At 51.3% G+C, this 22,537-nt stretch overlaps 1 protein-coding gene across 1 annotated transcript in view; it reads left to right on the top strand.

Annotated features, from left to right (window-relative positions):
* The first annotated feature begins 718 nt into the window (after nucleotides 1-718).
* Nucleotides 719-22,537, top strand: part of LOC135531439 (equilibrative nucleoside transporter 4-like) — a 43,101-nt gene continuing 21,282 nt past the window's right edge. Inside the window, exons 1-8 of the mRNA XM_064959485.1 lie at nucleotides 719-928; nucleotides 2,122-2,350; nucleotides 2,719-2,819; nucleotides 3,679-3,810; nucleotides 9,614-9,727; nucleotides 10,397-10,525; nucleotides 19,233-19,307; nucleotides 22,236-22,504. Of these exons, the coding sequence (XP_064815557.1) occupies nucleotides 2,286-2,350; nucleotides 2,719-2,819; nucleotides 3,679-3,810; nucleotides 9,614-9,727; nucleotides 10,397-10,525; nucleotides 19,233-19,307; nucleotides 22,236-22,504 (885 nt within the window). The 5' untranslated portion in view covers nucleotides 719-928; nucleotides 2,122-2,285. The remainder of the gene's footprint in view (nucleotides 929-2,121; nucleotides 2,351-2,718; nucleotides 2,820-3,678; nucleotides 3,811-9,613; nucleotides 9,728-10,396; nucleotides 10,526-19,232; nucleotides 19,308-22,235; nucleotides 22,505-22,537) is intronic.

Genomic DNA, 22,537 nt, shown 5'->3' with positions numbered 1-22,537 from the left:
TTTTTCTCTCCTCCCTCTCTTTCTCTCTCCTCCCTCTGTTTCTCTCTCCTTCCTCTCTTTCTCTTCTGTCTCCCCCCTCTCTCTCTTTCTCTAAAGGGGAGTCAAGCTGAGGACACCGGTCTCTATGACAACCTGCTAGCTCAGGATGTGTCATAGGAACTTGATTATCTAGATTACATTAGTGTGTGTGTGTGTTGTGTTGTGTTGCGTTGTGTTTTGTGTGTGTGTGTGTGTTTTTATGTTGTGTGTGTGTGTGTGTTTTTATGGTGTGTGTGTGTGTGTGTGTGTTGTGTGTGTGTGTGTGTGTGTGTGTGTGTGTGTGTGTGTGTGTGTGTGTGTGTGTGTGTGTGTGTGTGTGTGTGTGTGTGTGTCTGTCTGTCTGTCTCCAGGGAACATAATGTGTCTGAGTCTGTAGAAGAGTAGAAACAGGAAGCTGTATTGGATTTAAAGCAGATTTTAGAAACAGCGAATCTAGTTGTTATATTGACACTGTAATATACTGTCCTCGTTGACGGCGGTACAGCCTTATCATTGACCCACTCGCGTCATGTGGAGACATAATACGTGACCGTGACGATTATACGGGCCAGATGTAGCTGACTGACTGAAACCGGTGAACCGACAACTTCTTATTCATACCAATATAATACACCAGGATGACGCAAGTCAGGTGATTCCCCGTTTAAAGGGGTGTATAACGGTGTTTGAGGTCAGCGTCAAGCCAGCGGCGGTGGACGTTTCTCCGCCTGAAGCAGCACCGGGAGAGCAGGACGGGAGCCGCGATCCAGCAGCGGGAGTTCCCTTCTGATGGAGGCGGTTAACGGACAGGAGACAGCAGCACCGAGAGCATCGACCCGGGAGACCACGGGAGAATAAAGACGGTTCCGTTGTCCTAGGAATAGAGGCTCAGACGGCGTCGTAAGGAAAGGTGATGAGGGCTGGAGGAAAGGATGGATGGAGAACCTGTTGTTTGTTCGGTGTGTTTGAGAGAAACGGGTGGAGGGCGACAACGGAGCTGCAATACCTGATTGTGTTCACGTATCTGGTTCGTTTATATGAATAACTAACAGAATAAAAACTGCTGCTTCTAAAATGAATATTATTAATTTTTATAGTCTATATTTATTCTAATTCAATTGGAGTCTAGACAGTTAGTTTTTCCTCCCCCGTGTTTTTCGTCGTAACGTCATCAGACGGACATAGAGCTCAAGGCGAGGCTACTGAAACAGGAATATCTGCAAACACAAGGATGAGGCGAATTGTTTGCTAAATAGGCCGATACAAATAGACTATTAGTTGATTTAATCTGTCAACCAATATGTTTGTTTTTCTCGCTACAGAATAAATCCACCTTTACTCTTCACTTTCACATGGCATTAAAGGAACAGGTCTGTTTTTCTTGACCGATAGGCCATTGAATGTGTTACGCTGTACGAGTCTGTTTGGTTCGTTTCAATCACTTTATGTCGGTTCCTTTCATTCTGCTTCTGACTAAGAGTCGGTGAGCGCCGCCTAGTGGATGGAGCTGTAATCACACCCAACTGTTTTCTAGCGGTCAGTGGACGAGAGAGAGCGCATCATTATGATATATGAGGCCTTCAGCTGCCTGCCTGCCTGAATAACGTGTTGTGTAAGGTGTAATGTGTTGTGTAAGGTCTGTCTACCTGTGTGAATGACGTGTTGTGTAAGGTCTGTCTGTGTCAATAACGTGTTGTGTAAGGTCTAGTGTAAAGCATACAGAGGTCCATTCCTTCAGCACTCAGCACACACCACTGTTATAGTCTGTTGTAGGGAGATGAACTGTGTTGACAGAAAAGACTAGAGGCTGGTGGTGGGGTTGGTTACAGATGTGTGTATTTACACAGAGGGAGGGAGGGAGGGAGGGGGGGAGGGGGAGACAGAGGGAGGGAGGGAGGGAGGGAGAGAGAGAGGGAGGGGAGAGAGAGAGAGGGAGGGAGGGAGGGAGGGAGGGGAGGGAGGGAGGGAGGAGGGAGGGAGGGAGGGAGGGGAGAGGAGGGAGGGAGGGAGGGAGGGAGGGGAGAGGAGAGAGAGGGAGGGAGGGAGCTCAGCTTGGAGGTCTAACACCTGTCTATCATGTTGTTCTGTTGTCTCCTCCTACAGGTCACCATCACCCCAAAACCTCCTGCCTCTCCTCTCCTCTCCTCTCCTCTCCTCTCCTCTCCTCTCCTCTCCTCTCCTCTCCTCTCCAGGTGTGTGTAGCGTGTGTTTTGCAAGAAGAGTGTTAGGAGTGTGTATTCCTTTGCATGTGTGTGTAGTGTACCATAATGAGTACAGCAGGAGTGGAGCGACGGAGGCCAACCCCAGCACAGACCCCTGAGGAGAGAGAGGGATGGGGCCAGACAGGGAGAGAGGAGAGAGAGGGATGGGGCCAGACAGGGAGAGAGGAGAGAGAGGGATGGGGCCAGACAGGGAGAGAGGAGAGAGAGGGATGGGGCCAGACAGGGAGAGAGGAGAGAGAGGGATGGGACCAGACAGGGAGAGAGGGATGGGGCCAGACAGGGAGAGAGGAGAGAGAGGGATGGGGCCAGACAGGGAGAGAGGAGAGAGAGGGATGGGGCCAGACAGGGAGAGAGGAGAGAGAGGGATGGGGCCAGACAGGGAGAGAGGAGAGAGAGGGATGGGGCCAGACAGGGAGAGAGGAGAGGGAGGGGGAGAGGGACGGGCAGGGAGGGCAGGATGGAGGGAGGGCAGAGAAACCAGTGTAGTGCAGAGTTATAGCTTCGACTCGTACCAGCTGGAGGAAGAGGAGGGGACCAAGGGAACGCCGGAGAGAGGGGTGCTGGCCCTGTCAGAGCCGGGTGAGTCTCTCTTTCTGTGTGGTGTGTGTGTTTGTGTGTGGAGGGTGTGTGTTTGTTTGTGTGTGGAGGGTGTGTGGTGTATGTGTGTGTTTGTGTGTGGCGGTGTGTGGTGTGTGGTGTGTGTGTGTGTGTGTGGAGGGTGTGTGGTGTGTGTGTGTGTGTGGAGGGTGTGTGGTGTGTGTGTGTTTGTGTGTGGTGGTGTGTGTGTGTGTGTGTGTGTGTGTGTGTGTGTGGAGGGTGTGTTGTGTGTGTGTGTGTGTATTTTATTATAGAGTTCAATCCAAACTGAAATTATTAGTGTACAGAATATGAATGGATAACAGCAGTCACTAATGTCCTGCGGTCTGAAAGTGACGCTAATCAATGAGCAGAAATAGTGGATTGATAACCTTGTCTACCCCTCTCTCTCCCCCTCTTCCTCTCTCCCTCTTCCTCTCTCCCCCTCTCTCTCTCTGTATCTCCCCTCTTCCTCTCTCCCCCTCTTCCTCTCCCCCTCTCTCCCCCCCTCTCTCTCTCTCCCCCCTCTTCCTCTCTCTCTCCCCCTGCTCTCTCTCCCCCTCGTCCTCTCTCCCCCTCTCTCTCTCCCCATCTTCCTCTCTCCCCCTCTTCCTCTCTCTCTCCCCCTCTCCCCCCCCCCCTCTCTCCCCCTCTTCCTCTCTCTCCCCCTCTTCCTCTCTCTCTCCCCCTCTTCCTCTCTCCTCCCGCTCTCTCACCCCCTCTCTCTCTCCCCCTCTTCCTCTCTCTCCCCTCTCTCTCCCCCTCTCTCCCCCTCTTCCTCTCCTCCCCCTCTCTCTCCCCCTCTTCCTCCTCTTCCTCTCTCCCCCTTCCTCTCTCCCCCCTCTTCCTCTCTCCCCACCAGCCTTTGAGGAGCCAGTCCCTGATGACCGTTACCATGGTATCTACTTTGCGATGCTATTGGCTGGCGTGGGCTTCCTGCTTCCCTACAACAGCTTCATCACCGACGTGGATTACCTTCACCACAAGTTCCAGGGTAACACACACACACACACACACACACACACACACACACACACACACACACACACACACACACACACACACAGAGAGACGACCCCAGTGTTATAATGCTGTTGTAGAGACACCAGTCTGGACCACCAGACGACCCCAGTGTTATAATGCTGTTGTATTGTAGTCTGGACCACCAGACGACCCCAGTGTTATAATGCTGTTGTAGAGACAGCAGTCTGGACCACCAGACGACCCCAGTGTTATAATGCTGTTGTAGAGACAGTAGTCTGGACCACCAGACGACCCCAGTGTTATAATGCTGTTGTATTGTAGTCTGGACCACCAGACGACCCCAGTGTTATAATGCTGTTGTAGAGACAGCAGTCTGGACCACCAGACGACCCCAGTGTTATAATGCTGTTGTATTGTAGTCTGGACCACCAGACGACCCCAGTGTTATAATGCTGTTGTAGAGACAGCAGTCTGGACCACCAGACGACCCCAGTGTTATAATGCTGTTGTAGAGACAGCAGTCTGGACCACCAGATGACCCCAGTGTTATAATGCTGTTGTAGTGACAGCAGTCTGGACCACCAGACGACCCCAGTGTTATAATGCTGTTGTATTGCAGTCTGGACCACCAGATGACCCCAGTGTTATAATGCTGTTGTAGAGACAGCAGTCTGGACCACCAGACGACCCCAGTGTTATAATGCTGTTGTAGAGACAGCAGTCTGGACCACCAGACGACCCCAGTGTTATAATGCTGTTGTAGAGACAGCAGTCTGGACCACCAGACGACCCCAGTGTTATAATGCTGTTGTAGAGACAGCAGTCTGGACCACCAGACGACCCCAGTGTTATAATGCTGTTGTAGAGACAGCAGTCTGGACCACCAGACGACCCCAGTGTTATAATGCTGTTGTAGAGACAGCAGTCTGGACCACCAGACGACCCCAGTGTTATAATGCTGTTGTAGAGACAGCAGTCTGGACCACCAGACGACCCCAGTGTTATAATGCTGTTGTATTGTAGTCTGGACCACCAGACGACCCCAGTGTTATAATGCTGTTGTATTGTAGTCTGGACCACCAGACGACCCCAGTGTTATAATGCTGTTGTATTGTAGTCTGGACCACCAGACGACCCCAGTGTTATAATGCTGTTGTATTGTAGTCTGGACCACCAGACGACCCCAGTGTTATAATGCTGTTGTATTGTAGTCTGGACCACCAGATGACCCCAGTGTTATAATGCTGTTGTAGAGACAGCAGTCTGGACCACCAGACGACCCCAGTGTTATAATGCTGTTGTATTGTAGTCTGGACCACCAGACGACCCCAGTGTTATAATGCTGTTGTAGAGACAGCAGTCTGGACCACCAGACGACCCCAGTGTTATAATGCTGTTGTAGAGACAGCAGTCTGGACCACCAGACGACCCCAGTGTTATAATGCTGTTGTAGAGACAGCAGTCTGGACCACCAGACGACCTCAGTGTTATAATGCTGTTGTATTGTAGTCTGGACCACCAGATGACCCCAGTGTTATAATGCTGTTGTATTGTAGTCTGGACCACCAGACGACCCCAGTGTTATAATGCTGTTGTAGAGACAGCAGTCTGGACCACCAGACGACCCCAGTGTTATAATGCTGTTGTAGAGACAGTAGTCTGGACCACCAGACGACCCCAGTGTTATAATGCTGTTGTATTGTAGTCTGGACCACCAGACGACCCCAGTGTTATAATGCTGTTGTAGAGACAGCAGTCTGGACCACCAGACGACCCCAGTGTTATAATGCTGTTGTAAAGACAGCAGTCTGGACCACCAGACGACCCCAGTGTTATAATGCTGTTGTAGAGATAGCAGTCTGGACCACCAGACGACCCCAGTGTTATAATGCTGTTGTAGAGACAGCAGTCTGGACCACCAGACGACCCCAGTGTTATAATGCTGTTGTAGAGACAGCAGTCTGGACCACCAGACGACCCCAGTGTTATAATGCTGTTGTAGAGACAGCAGTCTGGACCACCAGACGACCCCAGTGTTATAATGCTGTTGTAGAGACAGCAGTCTGGACCACCAGACGACCCCAGTGTTATAATGCTGTTGTAGAGACAGCAGTTTGGACCACCAGACGACCCCAGTGTTATAATGCTGTTGTATTGTAGTCTGGACCACCAGACGACCCCAGTGCTATAATGCTGTTGTAGAGACAGCAGTCTGGACCACCAGACGACCCCAGTGTTATAATGCTGTTGTAGAGACAGCAGTCTGGACCACCAGACGACCCCAGTGTTATAATGCTGTTGTAGAGACAGCAGTCTGGACCGCCAGACGACCCCAGTGTTATAATGCTGTTGTAGAGACAGCAGTCTGGACCACCAGACGACCCCAGTGTTATAATGCTGTTGTAGAGACAGCAGTCTGGACCACCAGACGACCCCAGTGTTATAATGCTGTTGTAGAGACAGCAGTCTGGACCACCAGATGACCCCAGTGTTATAATGCTGTTGTATTGTAGTCTGGACCACCAGACGACCCCAGTGTTATAATGCTGTTGTATTGTAGTCTGGACCACCAGACGACCCCAGTGTTATAATGCTGTTGTATTGCAGTCTGGACCACCAGATGACCCCAGTGTTGTAATGCTGTTGTAGAGACAGCAGTCTGGACCACCAGACGACCCCAGTGTTATAATGCTGTTGTAGAGACAGCAGTCTGGACCACCAGACGACCCCAGTGTTATAATGCTGTTGTAGAGACAGTAGTCTGGACCACCAGACGACCCCAGTGTTATAATGCTGTTGTAGAGACAGCAGTCTGGACCACCAGACGACCCCAGTGTTATAATGCTGTTGTAGAGACAGCAGTCTGGACCACCAGATGACCCCAGTGTTATAATGCTGTTGTATTGTAGTCTGGACCACCAGACGACCCCAGTGTTATAATGCTGTTGTATTGTAGTCTGGACCACCAGACGACCCCAGTGTTATAATGCTGTTGTAGAGACAGCAGTCTGGACCACCAGATGACCCCAGTGTTATAATGCTGTTGTAGAGACAGCAGTCTGGACCACCAGACGACCCCAGTGTTATAATGCTGTTGCAGAGACAGCAGTCTGGACCACCAGACGACCCCAGTGTTATAATGCTGTTGTAGAGACAGCAGTCTGGACCACCAGACGACCCCAGTGTTATAATGCTGTTGTAGAGACAGCAGTCTGGACCACCAGACGACCCCAGTGTTATAATGCTGTTGTAGAGACAGCAGTCTGGACCACCAGACGACCCCAGTGTTATAATGCTGTTGTAGAGACAGCAGTCTGGACCACCAGACGACCCCAGTGTTATAATGCTGTTGTAGAGACAGCAGTCTGGACCACCAGATGACCCCAGTGTTATAATGCTGTTGTAGAGACAGCAGTCTGGACCACCAGATGACCCCAGTGTTATAATGCTGTTGTAGAGACAGCAGTCTGGACCACCAGACGACCCCAGTGTTATAATGCTGTTGTAAAGACAGCAGTCTGGACCACCAGACGACCCCAGTGTTATAATGCTGTTGTAGAGATAGCAGTCTGGACCACCAGACGACCCCAGTGTTATAATGCTGTTGTAGAGACAGCAGTCTGGACCACCAGGCGACCCCAGTGTTATAATGCTGTTGTAGAGACAGCAGTCTGGACCACCAGACGACCCCAGTGTTATAATGCTGTTGTAGAGACAGCAGTCTGGACCACCAGACGACCCCAGTGTTATAATGCTGTTGTAGAGACAGCAGTCTGGACCACCAGACGACCCCAGTGTTATAATGCTGTTGTAGAGACAGCAGTTTGGACCACCAGACGACCCCAGTGTTATAATGCTGTTGTATTGTAGTCTGGACCACCAGACGACCCCAGTGCTATAATGCTGTTGTAGAGACAGCAGTCTGGACCACCAGACGACCCCAGTGTTATAATGCTGTTGTAGAGACAGCAGTCTGGACCACCAGACGACCCCAGTGTTATAATGCTGTTGTAGAGACAGCAGTCTGGACCGCCAGACGACCCCAGTGTTATAATGCTGTTGTAGAGACAGCAGTCTGGACCACCAGACGACCCCAGTGTTATAATGCTGTTGTAGAGACAGCAGTCTGGACCACCAGACGACCCCAGTGTTATAATGCTGTTGTAGAGACAGCAGTCTGGACCACCAGATGACCCCAGTGTTATAATGCTGTTGTATTGTAGTCTGGACCACCAGACGACCCCAGTGTTATAATGCTGTTGTATTGTAGTCTGGACCACCAGACGACCCCAGTGTTATAATGCTGTTGTATTGCAGTCTGGACCACCAGATGACCCCAGTGTTGTAATGCTGTTGTAGAGACAGCAGTCTGGACCACCAGACGACCCCAGTGTTATAATGCTGTTGTAGAGACAGCAGTCTGGACCACCAGACGACCCCAGTGTTATAATGCTGTTGTAGAGACAGTAGTCTGGACCACCAGACGACCCCAGTGTTATAATGCTGTTGTAGAGACAGCAGTCTGGACCACCAGACGACCCCAGTGTTATAATGCTGTTGTAGAGACAGCAGTCTGGACCACCAGATGACCCCAGTGTTATAATGCTGTTGTATTGTAGTCTGGACCACCAGGCGACCCCAGTGTTATAATGCTGTTGTATTGTAGTCTGGACCACCAGGCGACCCCAGTGTTATAATGCTGTTGTAGAGACAGCAGTCTGGACCACCAGATGACCCCAGTGTTATAATGCTGTTGTAGAGACAGCAGTCTGGACCACCAGACGACCCCAGTGTTATAATGCTGTTGCAGAGACAGCAGTCTGGACCACCAGACGACCCCAGTGTTATAATGCTGTTGTAGAGACAGCAGTCTGGACCACCAGACGACCCCAGTGTTATAATGCTGTTGTAGAGACAGCAGTCTGGACCACCAGACGACCCCAGTGTTATAATGCTGTTGTAGAGACAGCAGTCTGGACCACCAGACGACCCCAGTGTTATAATGCTGTTGTAGAGACAGCAGTCTGGACCACCAGATGACCCCAGTGTTATAATGCTGTTGTAGAGACAGCAGTCTGGACCACCAGATGACCCCAGTGTTATAATGCTGTTGTAGAGACAGCAGTCTGGACCACCAGATGACCCCAGTGTTATAATGCTGTTGTAGAGACAGCAGTCTGGACCACCAGACGACCCCAGTGTTATAATGCTGTTGTATTGTAGTCTGGACCACCAGACGACCCCAGTGTTATAATGCTGTTGTAGAGACAGCAGTCTGGACCACCAGATGACCCCAGTGTTATAATGCTGTTGTATTGCAGTCTGGACCACCAGATGACCCCAGTGTTATAATGCTGTTGTAGAGACAGCAGTCTGGACCACCAGACGACCCCAGTGTTATAATGCTGTTGTATTGCAGTCTGGACCACCAGATGACCCCAGTGTTATAATGCTGTTGTATTGCAGTCTGGACCACCAGACAACCCCAGTGTTATAATGCTGTTGTAGAGACAGCAGTCTGGACCACCAGACGACCCCAGTGTTATAATGCTGTTGTAGAGACAGCAGTCTGGACCACCAGACGACCCCAGTGTTATAATGCTGTTGTAGAGACAGCAGTCTGGACCACTGTTCTGGTCTTCCATGGGGGGAGTAATGTGCTTTTCTCCCAATCTATCGCTGTGTGTGTGTGTGTGTGTGTGTGTGTGTGTGTGTGTGTGTGTGTGTGTGTGTGTGTGTGTGTGTGTGTGTGTGTGTGTGTGTGTGTGTGTGTGTGTGTGTGTGTGTGTGTGTGTGTGTGTGTGTGTGTGTAGGATCCTCCATAGTGTTTGATATGAGTCTGGTGTATATCGTGGTGGCTCTGGTCGCAGTCATACTCAACAACATCCTGGTGGAGAGAATCAGCCTACACACACGAATCACCGTGGGTGAGTTACCTGTTATTACCACACAGTGAACCAACCCTCCTCCTCCACCAGGTTACCTGTTATTACCACACAGTAAACCAACCCTCCTCCCCACCCTCCCCACCAGGTTACCTGTTATTACCGCACAGTAAACCAACCCTCCTCCCCCACCAGGTTACCTGTTATTACCACACAGTAAACCAACCCTCCTCCCCCACCAGGTTACCTGTTATTACCACACAGTAAACCAACCCTCCTCCCCACCAGGTTACCTGTTATTACCACACAGTGAACCAACCCCCCTCCTCCCCCACCAGGTTACCTGTTATTACCACACAGTGAACCAACCCTCCTCACCCACCAGGTTACCTGTTATTACCACACAGTGAACCAACCCTCCCCACCAGGTTACCTGTTATTACCACACAGTGAACCAACCCTCCTCCCCCACCAGGTTACCTGTTATTACTACACAGTGAACCAACCCTCCTCCTCCCCAACCAGGTTACCTGTTATTACCACACAGTAAACCAACCCTCCTCCCCACCAGGTTACCTGTTATTACCACACAGTGAACCAACCCTCCTCCCCCACCAGTTTACCTGTTATTACCACACAGTGAACCAACCATTCTCCCCACCAGGTTACCTGTTATTACCACACAGTAAACCAACCCTCCTCCCCCACCAGGTTACCTGTTTGCTCTGAGTCCGCTAGTGTTCGTCAGCGTGTTTGATGTGTGGTTGGAATCCTTCACCACCAGACAGGCTTACATCGTCAACCTCTTCTCTGTTGGGGTGGTCGCCTTCGGATGTACAGGTACCACCCAAACACCCTTCCCTTCCCCTGTCCAGTACTGGTACCACCCTTCCCTTCCCCTGTCCGGTACAGGTACCACCCAGTCACCTTTCCCTTCCCCTGTCCGTTGCCTTCAGATGTACAGGTACCACCCAGTCACCCTTCCCTTCCCCTGTCCGTTGCCTTCAGATGTGCAGGTACCACCCAGTCACCCTTCCCTTCCCCTGTCTGTTGCCTTTAGATGTACAGGTACCACCAAACACCCTTCCCTTCCCCTGTCCGTTGCCTTCAGATGTACAGGTACCACCCAGTCACCCTTCCCTTCCCCTGTCCGTTGCCTTCAGATGTACAGGTACCACCCAGTCACCCAAACACCCTTCCCTTCCCCTGTCCGTTGCCTTCAGATGTACAGGTACCACCCAGTCACCCTTCCCTTCCCCTGTCCGTTGCCTTTAGATGTACAGGTACCACCCAGTCACCCTTCCCTTCCCCTGTCCGTTGCCTTCAGATGTACAGGTACCACCCAGTCACCCTTCCCTTCTCCTGTCCGTTGCCTTCAGATATACAGGTACCACCAAACACCCTTCCCTTCCCCTGTCCGTTGCCTTCTGATATACAGGTACCACCAAACACCCTTCCCTTCTCCTGTCCGTTGCCTTCAGATATACAGGTACCACCAAACACCCTTCCCTTCCCCTGTCCGTTGCCTTCAGATGTACAGGTACCACCCAGTCACCCTTCCCTTCCCCTGTCCGTTGCCTTCAGATGTACAGGTACCACCCAGTCACCCTTCTCCTGTCCGTTGCCTTCAGATGTACAGGTACCACCCAGTCACCCTTCCCTTCCCCTGTCCGTTGCCTTCAGATGTGCAGGTACCACCCAGTCACCCTTCCCTTCCCCTGTCCGTTGCCTTCAGATGTACAGGTACCACCCAGTCACCCTTCCCTTCCCCTGTCCGGTACAGGTACCACCCAGTCACCCTTCCCTTCCCCTGTCCGTTGCCTTCAGATGTACAGGTACCACCCAGTCACCCTTCCCTTCCCCTGTCCGTTGCCTTCAGATGTGCAGGTACCACCAAACACCCTTCCCTTCCCCTGTCCGTTGGCTTCAGATGTACAGGTACCACCGAAACACCCTTCCCTTCCCCTGTCCGTTGCCTTCAGATGTACAGGTACCACCCAGTCACCCAAACACCCTTCCCTTCCCCTGTCCGTTGCCTTCAGATGTACAGGTACCACCCAGTCACCCAAACACCCTTCCCTTCCCCTGTCAGTTGCCTTCAGATGTACAGGTACCACCCAGTCACCCAAACACCCTTCCCTTCCCCTGTCCGTTGCCTTCAGATGTGCAGGTACCACCGAAACACCCTTCCCTTCCCCTGTCCGTTGCCTTCAGATGTACAGGTACCACCCAGTCACCCAAACACCCTTCCCTTCCCCTGTCCGTTGCCTTCAGATGTACAGGTACCACCCAGACACCCTTCCCTTCCCCTGTCCGTTGCCTTCAGATGTACAGGTACCACCCAGTCACCCAAACACCCTTCCCTTCCCCTGTCCGTTGCCTTCAGATGTACAGGTACCACCCAAACACCCTTCCCTTCCCCTGTCCGTTGCCTTCTGATGTACAGGTACCACCCAGTCACCCTTCCCTTCCCCTGTCCATTGCCTTCAGATGTACAGGTACCACCCAGTCACCCTTCCCTTCCCCTGTCCGTTGCCTTTAGATGTACAGGTACCACCCAGTCACCCTTCCCTTCCCCTGTCCGTTGCCTTCAGATGTACAGGTACCACCCAGTCACCCTTCCCTTCCCCTGTCCGTTGCCTTCAGATGTACAGGTACCACCAAACACCCTTCCCTTCCCCTGTCCGTTGCCTTTAGATGTACAGGTACCACCCAGTCACCCTTCCCTTCCCCTGTCCGTTGCCTTCAGATGTACAGGTACCACCCAGTCACCCTTCCCTTCCCCTGTCCGTTGCCTTCAGATGTACAGGTACCACCCAAACACCCTTCCCTTCCCTGTCCGTTGCCTTCTGATGTACAGGTACCACCCAGTCACCCTTCCCTTCCCCTGTCCGTTGCCTTCTGATGTACAGGTACCACCCAGTCACCCTTCCCTTCCCCTGTCCGTTGCCTTTAGATGTACAGGTACCACCCTTCCCTTCCCTTCCCCTGTCCGTTGCCTTTAGATGTACAGGTACCACCCTTCCCTTCCCTTCCCATGTCCGTTGCCTTCTGATGTACAGGTACCACCCTTCCCTTCCCCTGTCCGTTGCCTTCAGATGTACAGGTACCACCCAGTCACCCAAACACCCTTCCCTTCCCCTGTCCGTTGCCTTCAGATGTACAGGTACCACCCAGTCACCCAAACACCCTTCCCTTCCCCTGTCCGTTGCCTTCAGATGTGCAGGTACCACCGAAACACCCTTCCCTTCCCCTGTCCGTTGCCTTCAGATGTACAGGTACCACCCAGTCACCCAAACACCCTTCCCTTCCCCTGTCCGTTGCCTTCAGATGTACAGGTACCACCCAGTCACCCTTCCCTTCCCCTGTCCGTTGCCTTCAGATGTACAGGTACCACCCAGTCACCCTTCCCTTCCCCTGTCCGTTGCCTTCAGATGTACAGGTACCACCCAGTCACCCTTCTCCTGTCCGTTGCCTTCAGATGTACAGGTACCACCCAAACACCCTTCCCTTCCCCTGTCCGTTGCCTTCTGATGTACAGGTACCACCCAGTCACCCTTCCCTTCCCCTGTCCGTTGCCTTTAGATGTACAGGTACCACCCAGTCACCCTTCCCTTCCCTTCCCCTGTCCGTTGCCTTCAGATGTACAGGTACCACCCAGTCACCCTTCTCCTGTCCGTTGCCTTCAGATGTACAGGTACCACCCAGTCACCCTTCCCTTCCCCTGTCCGTTGCCTTCAGATGTACAGGTACCACCAAACACCCTTCCCTTCCCCTGTCCGTTGCCTTTAGAAGTACAGGTACCACCAAACACCCTTCCCTTCCCCTGTCCGTTGCCTTTAGAAGTACAGGTACCACCAAACACCCTTCCCTTCCCCTGTCCGTTGCCTTTAGAAGTACAGGTACCACCGAACACCCTTCCCTTCCCCTGTCCGTTGCCTTCAGATGTACAGGTACCACCCAGTCACCCTTCCCTTCCCCTGTCCGTTGCCTTCAGATGTACAGGTACCACCGAAACACCCTTCCCTTCCCCTGTCCGGTACAGGTACCACCCAAACACCCTTCCCTTCCCCTGTCCATTGCCTTTAGATGTACATGTACCACCAAACACCCTTCCCTTCCCCTGTCCGTTGCCTTCAGATGTACAGGTACCACCCAGTCACCCTTCCCTTCCCCTGTCCGTTGCCTTCAGATGTACAGGTACCACCCAGTCACCCTTCCCTTCCCCTGTCCGTTGCCTTCAGATGTACAGGTACCACCCAGTCACCCTTCCCTTCCCCTGTCCGTTGCCTTCAGATGTACAGGTACCACCCAATCACCCTTCCCTTCCCCTGTCCGTTGCCTTCAGATGTACAGGTACCACCCAGTCACCCTTCCCTTCCCCTGTCCGTTGCCTTCAGATGTACAGGTACCACCCAGTCACCCTTCCCTTCCCCTGTCCGTTGCCTTCAGATGTACAGGTACCACCCAGTCACCCTTCCCTTCCCCTGTCCGTTGCCTTCAGATGTACAGGTACCACCCAGTCACCCTTCCCTTCCCCTGTCCGTTGCCTTCAGATGTACAGGTACCACCAGTCACCCTTCCCTTCCCCTGTCCGTTGCCTTCTGATGTACAGGTACCACCCAGTCACCCTTCCCTTCCCCTGTCCGTTGCCTTCAGATGTACAGGTACCACCCAGTCACCCTTCCCTTCCCCTGTCCGTTGCCTTCAGATGTACAGGTACCACCCAGTCACCCTTCCCTTCCCCTGTCCGTTGCCTTCAGATGTACAGGTACCACCCAGTCACCCTTCCCTTCCCCTGTCCGTTGCCTTCAGATGTACAGGTACCACCCTTCCCTTCCCTTCCCCTGTCCGTTGCCTTCAGATGTACAGGTACCACCCTTCCCTTCCCTTCCCCTGTCCGTTGCCTTCAGATGTACAGGTACCACCCAGTCACCCTTCCCTTCCCCTGTCCGTTGCCTTTAGATGTACAGGTACCACCCTTCCCTTCCCCTGTCCGTTGCCTTCAGATGTACAGGTACCACCCTTCCCTTCCCTTCCCCTGTCCGTTGCCTTCAGATGTACAGGTACCACCCTTCCCTTCCCTTCCCCTGTCCGTTGCCTTCAGATGTACAGGTACCACCCAAACACCCTTCCCTTCCCCTGTCCGTTGCCTTCAGATGTACATGTACCACCAAACACCCTTCCCTTCCCCTGTCCGTTGCCTTTAGATGTACAGGTACCACCCAGTCACCCTTCCCTTCCCCTGTCCGTTGCCTTCAGATGTACAGGTACCACCCAGTCACCCTTCCCTTCCCCTGTCCGTTGCCTTCAGATGTACAGGTACCACCCAAACACCCTTCCCTTCCCCTGTCCGTTGCCTTCAGATGTACATGTACCACCAAACACCCTTCCCTTCCCCTGTCCGTTGCCTTTAGATGTACAGGTACCACCCAGTCACCCTTCCCTTCCCCTGTCCGTTGCCTTTAGATGTACAGGTACCACCCTTCCCTTCCCCTGTCCGTTGCCTTCAGATGTACAGGTACCACCCAGTCACCCTTCCCTTCCCCTGTCCGTTGCCTTTAGATGTACAGGTACCACCCAAACACCCTTCCCTTCCCTGTCCGTTGCCTTCAGATGTACAGGTACCACCCAGTCACCCTTCCCTTCCCTTCCCCTGTCCGTTGCCTTCAGATGTACAGGTACCACCCAGTCACCCTTCCCTTCCCCTGTCCGTTGCCTTCAGATGTACAGGTACCACCCAGTCACCCTTCCCTTCCCCTGTCCGTTGCCTTCAGATGTACAGGTACCACCCAGTCACCCTTCCCTTCCCTTCCCCTGTCCGTTGCCTTCAGATGTACAGGTACCACCCAGTCACCCTTCCCTTCCCTTCCCCTGTCCGTTGCCTTCAGATGTACAGGTACCACCCAGTCACCCTTCCCTTCCCCTGTCCGTTGCCTTCAGATGTACAGGTACCACCCAGTCACCCTTCCCTTCCCCTGTCCGTTGCCTTCAGATGTACAGGTACCACCCAGTCACCCTTCCCTTCCCCTGTCCGTTGCCTTCAGATGTACAGGTACCACCCAGTCACCCTTCCCTTCCCCTGTCCGTTGCCTTCAGATGTACAGGTACCACCCTTCCCTTCCCTTCCCCTGTCCGTTGCCTTCAGATGTACAGGTACCACCAAACACCCTTCCCTTCCCCTGTCCGTTGCCTTCAGATGTACAGGTACCACCCAGTCACCCTTCCCTTCCCCTGTCCGTTGCCTTCAGATGTACAGGTACCACCCAGTCACCCTTCCCTTCCCCTGTCCGTTGCCTTCAGATGTACAGGTACCACCCAAACACCCTTCCCTTCCCTGTCCGTTGCCTTTAGATGTGCAGATACCACCCAGTCACCCAAACACCCTTCCTTCCCTGTCCGTTGCCTTCAGATGTACAGGTACCACCCAGTCACCCTTCCCTTCCCCTGTCCGTTGCCTTCAGATGTACAGGTACCACCCAGTCACCCTTCCCTTCCCTGTCCGTTGCCTTCAGATGTACAGGTACCACCAGTCACCCTTCCCTTCCCCTGTCCGTTGCCTTCAGATGTACAGGTACCACCCAGTCACCCTTCCCTTCCCCTGTCCGTTGCCTTCAGATGTACAGGTACCACCAACCACCCTTCCCTTCCCCTGTCCGTTGCCTTCAGATGTACAGGTACCACCAAACACCCTTCCCTTCCCCTGTCCGTTGCCTTCAGATGTACAGGTACCACCCAATCACCCTTCCCTTCCCCTGTCCGTTGCCTTCAGATGTACAGGTACCACCCAGTCACCCTTCCCTTCCCCTGTCCGTTGCCTTTGGATGTACAGGTACCACCAAACACCCTTCCCTTCCCCTGTCCGTTGCCTTTGGATGTACATGTACCACCAAACACCCTTCCCTTCCCCTGTCCATTGCCTCTTATAGCCCTGGGATAAGGAGGCTCTTATAGCCCTGGGGGAAGGAGGCTCTTATAGCCCTGGGGGAAGGAGGCTCTGAGCCCTGGGTGAAGGAGAATCTGAGCCCTGTGGGGAGGAGGCTCTGAGCCCTGGGGGAAGGAGGCCCTTATAGCCCTGGGGGAAGGAGGCTCTTAGCCCTGGGGGAGGAGGCTCTTATAGCCCTTGGTGAAGTAGGCTCTTATAGCCCTGGGATAAGGAGGCTCTTATATCCCTGGGTGAAGGAAGCTCTTATATCCCTGGGGGAGGAGGCTCTTATAGCCCTGGGATAAGGAGGCTCTTATAGCCCTGGGATAAGGAGGCTCTTATAGCCCTGGGTGAAGGAAGCTCTTATATCCCTGGGGGAGGAGGCTCTTATAGCCCTGGGGGAAGGAGGCCCTTATAGCCCTGGGATAAGGAAGCTCTTATATCCCTGGGGGAGGAGGCTCTTATAGCCCTGGGGGAGGAGGCTCTTATATCCCTGGTGGAGGAGGCTCTTATATCCCTGGGGGAGGAGGCACTTACAGCCCTGGGGGAGGAGGCTCTTATAGCCCTGGGGAAAGAGGCTCTTATAGCCCTGGGATAAGGAGGCTCTTATAGCCCTGGGATAAGGAGGCTCTTATAGCCCTGGGGGAGGAGGCCCTTATAGCCCTGGGTGAAGGAGAATCTGAGCCCTGTGGGGAGGAGGCTCTGAGCCCTGTGGGAAGAAGGCCCTTATAGCCCTGGGGGAGGAGGCCCTTATAGCCCTGGGGGAAGGAGGCCCTTATTGCTCTGGGGGAAGGAGGCTCTTATAGCCCTGGGATAAGGAGGCTCTTAGCCCTGGGATAAGGAGGCTCTTAGCCTTGGGCGAAGGAGGCTCTTAGCCCTGGGCGAAGGAGGCTCTGACCCCTGGGATAAGGAGGCTCTTAGCCCTGGGATAAGGAGGCTCTTAGCCCTGGAATAAGGAGGCTCTTAGCCCTGGGATAAGGAGGCTCTTAGCCCTGGGCGAAGGAGGCTCTTAGCCCTGGAATAAGGAGGCTCTTAGCCCTGGAATAAGGAGGCTCTTAGCCCTGGAATAAGGAGGCTCTTAGCCCTGGAATAAGGAGGCTCTTAGCCCTGGAATAAGGAGGCTCTTAGCCCTGGAATAAGGAGGCTCTTAGCCCTGGAATAAGGAGGCTCTTAGCCCTGGAATAAGGAGGCTCTTAGCCCTGGAATAAGGAGGCTCTTAGCCCTGGGAGGCCCTTATAGCCTCTAAGCCCTGGGTGAAGGAGGTTCTTATAGTTGGCCTGCTCCAGAGCAGGATTAGCACAGACTTTGAAGGGGGAAACGCATATAATTTTCACTGTGCCAATCACAAAAGCTGCATTTTCACTTAATTTGCATATGCCTGTGCTGCGTTCTTCACTCTATTTTAATAAGGACAATTTATACTATTTCATCCTTCCTGTAAAACCTGACAGGGAAACAAAATAACGAAATCAAGTGCCAAAAACTTTGGCTGCTACGGCTAACGGTTGCTATGGCTAACGGTTGCTATGGCTAACAAAAACGGTTGCTACGGCTAACGGTTGCTATGCAAGCTAACGTCTTCTCGCTCAGCCAGCCAACTGAAGCCACAAACTCTTACATCTGAAAAGGGCCACAAATTCTCCACATCTTAATCTGTTTTCATAGCTTCTCTATTGACGTTTCATTTCAATCCATTATAATAATAATTGGTGCATGATTTTGCCTCTGGGTCAGAAAAGTTTACGTCTCGTCGGTGCACAGAATTCTCTGTAGGGGGGAAAGAGGTGGCAATTTCAAAAGTGATAAACATTGTTTATCTGACAGGCAGACAGCAAGTTTTATACAAACCATCACTGTTGGAAATCAAATGATAGGCTATCAAATGATAGGCTGTCAAATGCTAGCAAGAGCAGATAATGTTTTTTTTTAATGCCTTATTGCTTATATCATTGGTCCCGTGGCAGAGATAGAATGTTGGTCGAAAGTGTGTTTGTCCGCCCAGGGCTTTAGAATACCAGTGTGAATCCTTATCCCAGGGCTTTAGAATACCAGTGTGAATCCTTATCCCAGGGCTTTAGAATACCAGTGTGAATCCTTATCCCAGGGCTTTAGAATACCAGTGTGAATCCTTATCCCAGGGCTTTAGAATACCAGTGTGAATCCTTATCCCAGGGCTTTAGAATACCAGTGTGAATCCTTATCCCAGGGCTTTAGAATACCAGTGTGAATCCTTATCCCAGGGCTTTAGAATACCGGTGTGAATCCTTATCCCAGGGCTTTAGAATACCGGTGTGAATCCTTATCCCAGGGCTTTAGAATGTCGGTGTGAATCCTTATCCCAGGGCTTTAGAATAACAGTGTGAATCCTTATCCCAGGGCTTTAGAATACCGGTGTGAATCCTTATCCCAGGGCTTTAGAATACCAGTGTGAATCCTTATCCCAGGGCTTTAGAATACCAGTGTGAATCCTTATCCCAGGGCTTTAGAATACCAGCGTGAATCCTTAGCCACAGGGCTTTAGAATACCAGTGTGAATCCTTAGCCCGGGGCTAAAGCTTAGCCCGGGGCTACGAACAATGCAGTGTGAAAAGGCCTTTTGTGTTTGCATTTGTCCTCCCTCAGTGCAGCAGTCCAGTTTCTATGGTTACATGGGGATGCTGCCCAAGAGATACACACAGGGGGTGATGACTGGAGAAAGTAAGAGCTGTCATCTTCGTTATATTACTGTATATTCTATGCATCTGCATTATATCACTGTATATTCTATACCTCTTCATCATATTACTGTATATTCTATACCTCTTCGTTATATTACTGTATATTCTATACCTCTTCGTCATATTACTGTATATTCTATACATCTTCATTATATTACTGTATATTCTATGCATCTTCATTATATCACTGTATATTCTATGCATCTTCGTTATATTACTGTATATTCTATGCATCTGCATTATATCACTGTATATTCTATGCATCTTCATTATATTACTGTATATTCTATACATCTGCATTATATCACTGTATATTCTATACCTCTTCGTTATATTACTGTATATTCTATACCTCTTCGTTATATTACTGTATATTCTATACATCTTCATTATATTACTGTATATTGTATGCATCTTCATTATATTACTGTATATTCTATACCTCTTCGTTATATTACTGTATATTCTATACCTCTTCGTTATATTACTGTATATTCTATACCTCTTCGTTATATTACTGTATATTCTATACCTCTTCGTTATATTACTGTATATTCTATACATCTTCATTATATTACTGTATATTCTATACATCTTCATCTTCATCCCTCTCTCCAGGTACAGCAGGTGTAATCATCTCTCTGAGTCATATCTTCACTAATCCTCTCTCTCCTCTCCTCCCTCTCTCCAGGTACAGCAGGTGTAATCATCTCTCTGAGTCATATCTTCACTAATCCTCTCCTCTCTCTCCTCTCCTCTCTCTCTCCAGGTACAGCAGGTGTAATCATCTCTGTGAGTCATATCTTCACTAATCCTCTCCTCTCCCTCCTCTCCTCTCTCTCTCCAGGTACAGCAGGTGTAATCATCTCTCTGAGTCATATCTTCACTAATCCTCTCTCTCCTCTCCTCCCTCTCTCCAGGTACAGCAGGTGTAATCATCTCTCTGAGTCATATCTTCACTAATCCTCTCTCTCCTCTCCTCCCTCTCTCCAGGTACAGCAGGTGTAATCATCTCTCTGAGTCATATCTTCACTAATCCTCTCTCTCCTCTCCTCCCTCTCTCCAGGTACAGCAGGTGTAATCATCTCTCTGAGTCGTATCTTCACTAATCCTCTCCTCTCTCTCCTCTCCTCCCTCTCTCCAGGTACAGCAGGTGTAATCATCTCTCTGAGTCGTATCTTCACTAATCCTCTCCTCTCTCTCCTCTCCTCCCTCTCTCCAGGTACAGCAGGTGTAATCATCTCTCTGAGTCGTATCTTCACTAATCCTCTCTCTCCTCTCCTCCCTCTCTCCAGGTACAGCAGGTGTAATCATCTCTCTGAGTCATATCTTCACTAATCCTCTCCTCTCTCTCCTCTCCTCTCCTCCCTCTCTCCAGGTACAGCAGGTGTAATCATCTCTCTGAGTCGTATCTTCACTAATCCTCTCCTCTCTCTCCTCTCCTCCCTCTCTCCAGGTACAGCAGGTGTAATCATCTCTCTGAGTCATATCTTCACTAATCCTCTCCTCTCTCTCCTCTCCTCCCTCTCTCCAGGTACAGCAGGTGTAATCATCTCTCTGAGTCATATCTTCACTAATCCTCTCTCTCCTCTCCTCCCTCTCTCCAGGTACAGCAGGTGTAATCATCTCTCTGAGTCATATCTTCACTAATCCTCTCTCTCCTCTCCTCTCCTCCCTCTCTCCAGGTACAGCAGGTGTAATCATCTCTCTGAGTCGTATCTTCACTAATCCTCTCTCTCCTCTCCTCTCCTCCCTCTCTCCAGGTACAGCAGGTGTAATCATCTCTCTGAGCCATATCTTCACTAATCCTCTCTCTCCTCTCCTCTCCTCTCTCTCTCCAGGTACAGCAGGTGTAATCATCTCTCTGAGTCATATCTTCACTAATCCTCTCTCTCCTCTCCTCCCTCTCTCCAGGTACAGCAGGTGTAATCATCTCTCTGAGTCATATCTTCACTAATCCTCTCCTCTCTCTCCTCTCCTCCCTCTCTCCAGGTACAGCAGGTGTAATCATCTCTCTGAGTCGTATCTTCACTAATCCTCTCCTCTCTCTCCTCTCCTCCCTCTCTCCAGGTACAGCAGGTGTAATCATCTCTCTGAGTCATATCTACACTAATCCTCTCCTCTCTCTCCTCTCCTCCCTCTCTCCAGGTACAGCAGGTGTAATCATCTCTCTGAGTCATATTTTCACTAATCCTCTCCTCTCTCTCCTCTCCTCCCTCTCTCCAGGTACAGCAGGTGTAATCATCTCTCTGAGCCATATCTTCACTAATCCTCTCTCTCCTCTCCTCCCTCTCTCCAGGTACAGCAGGTGTAATCATCTCTCTGAGTCATATCTTCACTAATCCTCTCTCTCCTCTCCTCCCTCTCTCCAGGTACAGCAGGTGTAATCATCTCTCTGAGTCATATCTTCACTAATCCTCTCTCTCCTCTCCTCCCTCTCTCCAGGTACAGCAGGTGTAATCATCTCTCTGAGTCGTATCTTCACTAATCCTCTCCTCTCTCTCCTCTCATCCCTCTCTCCAGGTACAGCAGGTGTAATTATCTCTCTGAGTCATATCTACACTAATCCTCTCCTCTCTCTCCTCTCCTCCCTCTCTCCAGGTACAGCAGGTGTAATCATCTCTCTGAGTCATATCTTCACTAATCCTCTCCTCTCTCTCCTCTCCTCCCTCTCTCCAGGTACAGCAGGTGTAATCATCTCTCTGAGTCATATCTTCACTAATCCTCTCTCTCCTCTCCTCCCTCTCTCCAGGTACAGCAGGTGTAATCATCTCTCTGAGTCATATCTTCACTAATCCTCTCCTCTCTCTCCTCTCCTCCCTCTCTCCAGGTACAGCAGGTGTAATCATCTCTCTGAGTCATATCTTCACTAATCCTCTCCTCTCTCTCCTCTCCTCCCTCTCTCCAGGTACAGCAGGTGTAATCATCTCTCTGAGTCGTATCTTCACTAAACTCCTGATCAGTAACGAGAGGATAAACACACTTATCTTCTTCCTGGTGTCCATCACCATGGAGATGCTCTGCTTCCTTCTCCACCTCATTGTCCGTCGCTCACGATTCGTCCGTTACTACACAGGCCCCACCCACCGGGGTCACAGCCTGGGGAAAGGTCATGACATCGGGTCGGAGGTCAGCGGGACAGGATACAGGGTTCACCACGACGTCACAACAGAGGAAGTAAGATTTGTAAGTCAGTCTAGACCTGGGGGA

This window comes from Oncorhynchus masou, unplaced genomic scaffold (assembly GCF_036934945.1).
Source record: "Oncorhynchus masou masou isolate Uvic2021 unplaced genomic scaffold, UVic_Omas_1.1 unplaced_scaffold_1588, whole genome shotgun sequence".
NCBI lineage: Eukaryota > Metazoa > Chordata > Actinopteri > Salmoniformes > Salmonidae > Oncorhynchus > Oncorhynchus masou.
Note: the sequence above shows the minus strand (reverse complement) of the source record. Positions and strands in the feature narration are given on the sequence as shown.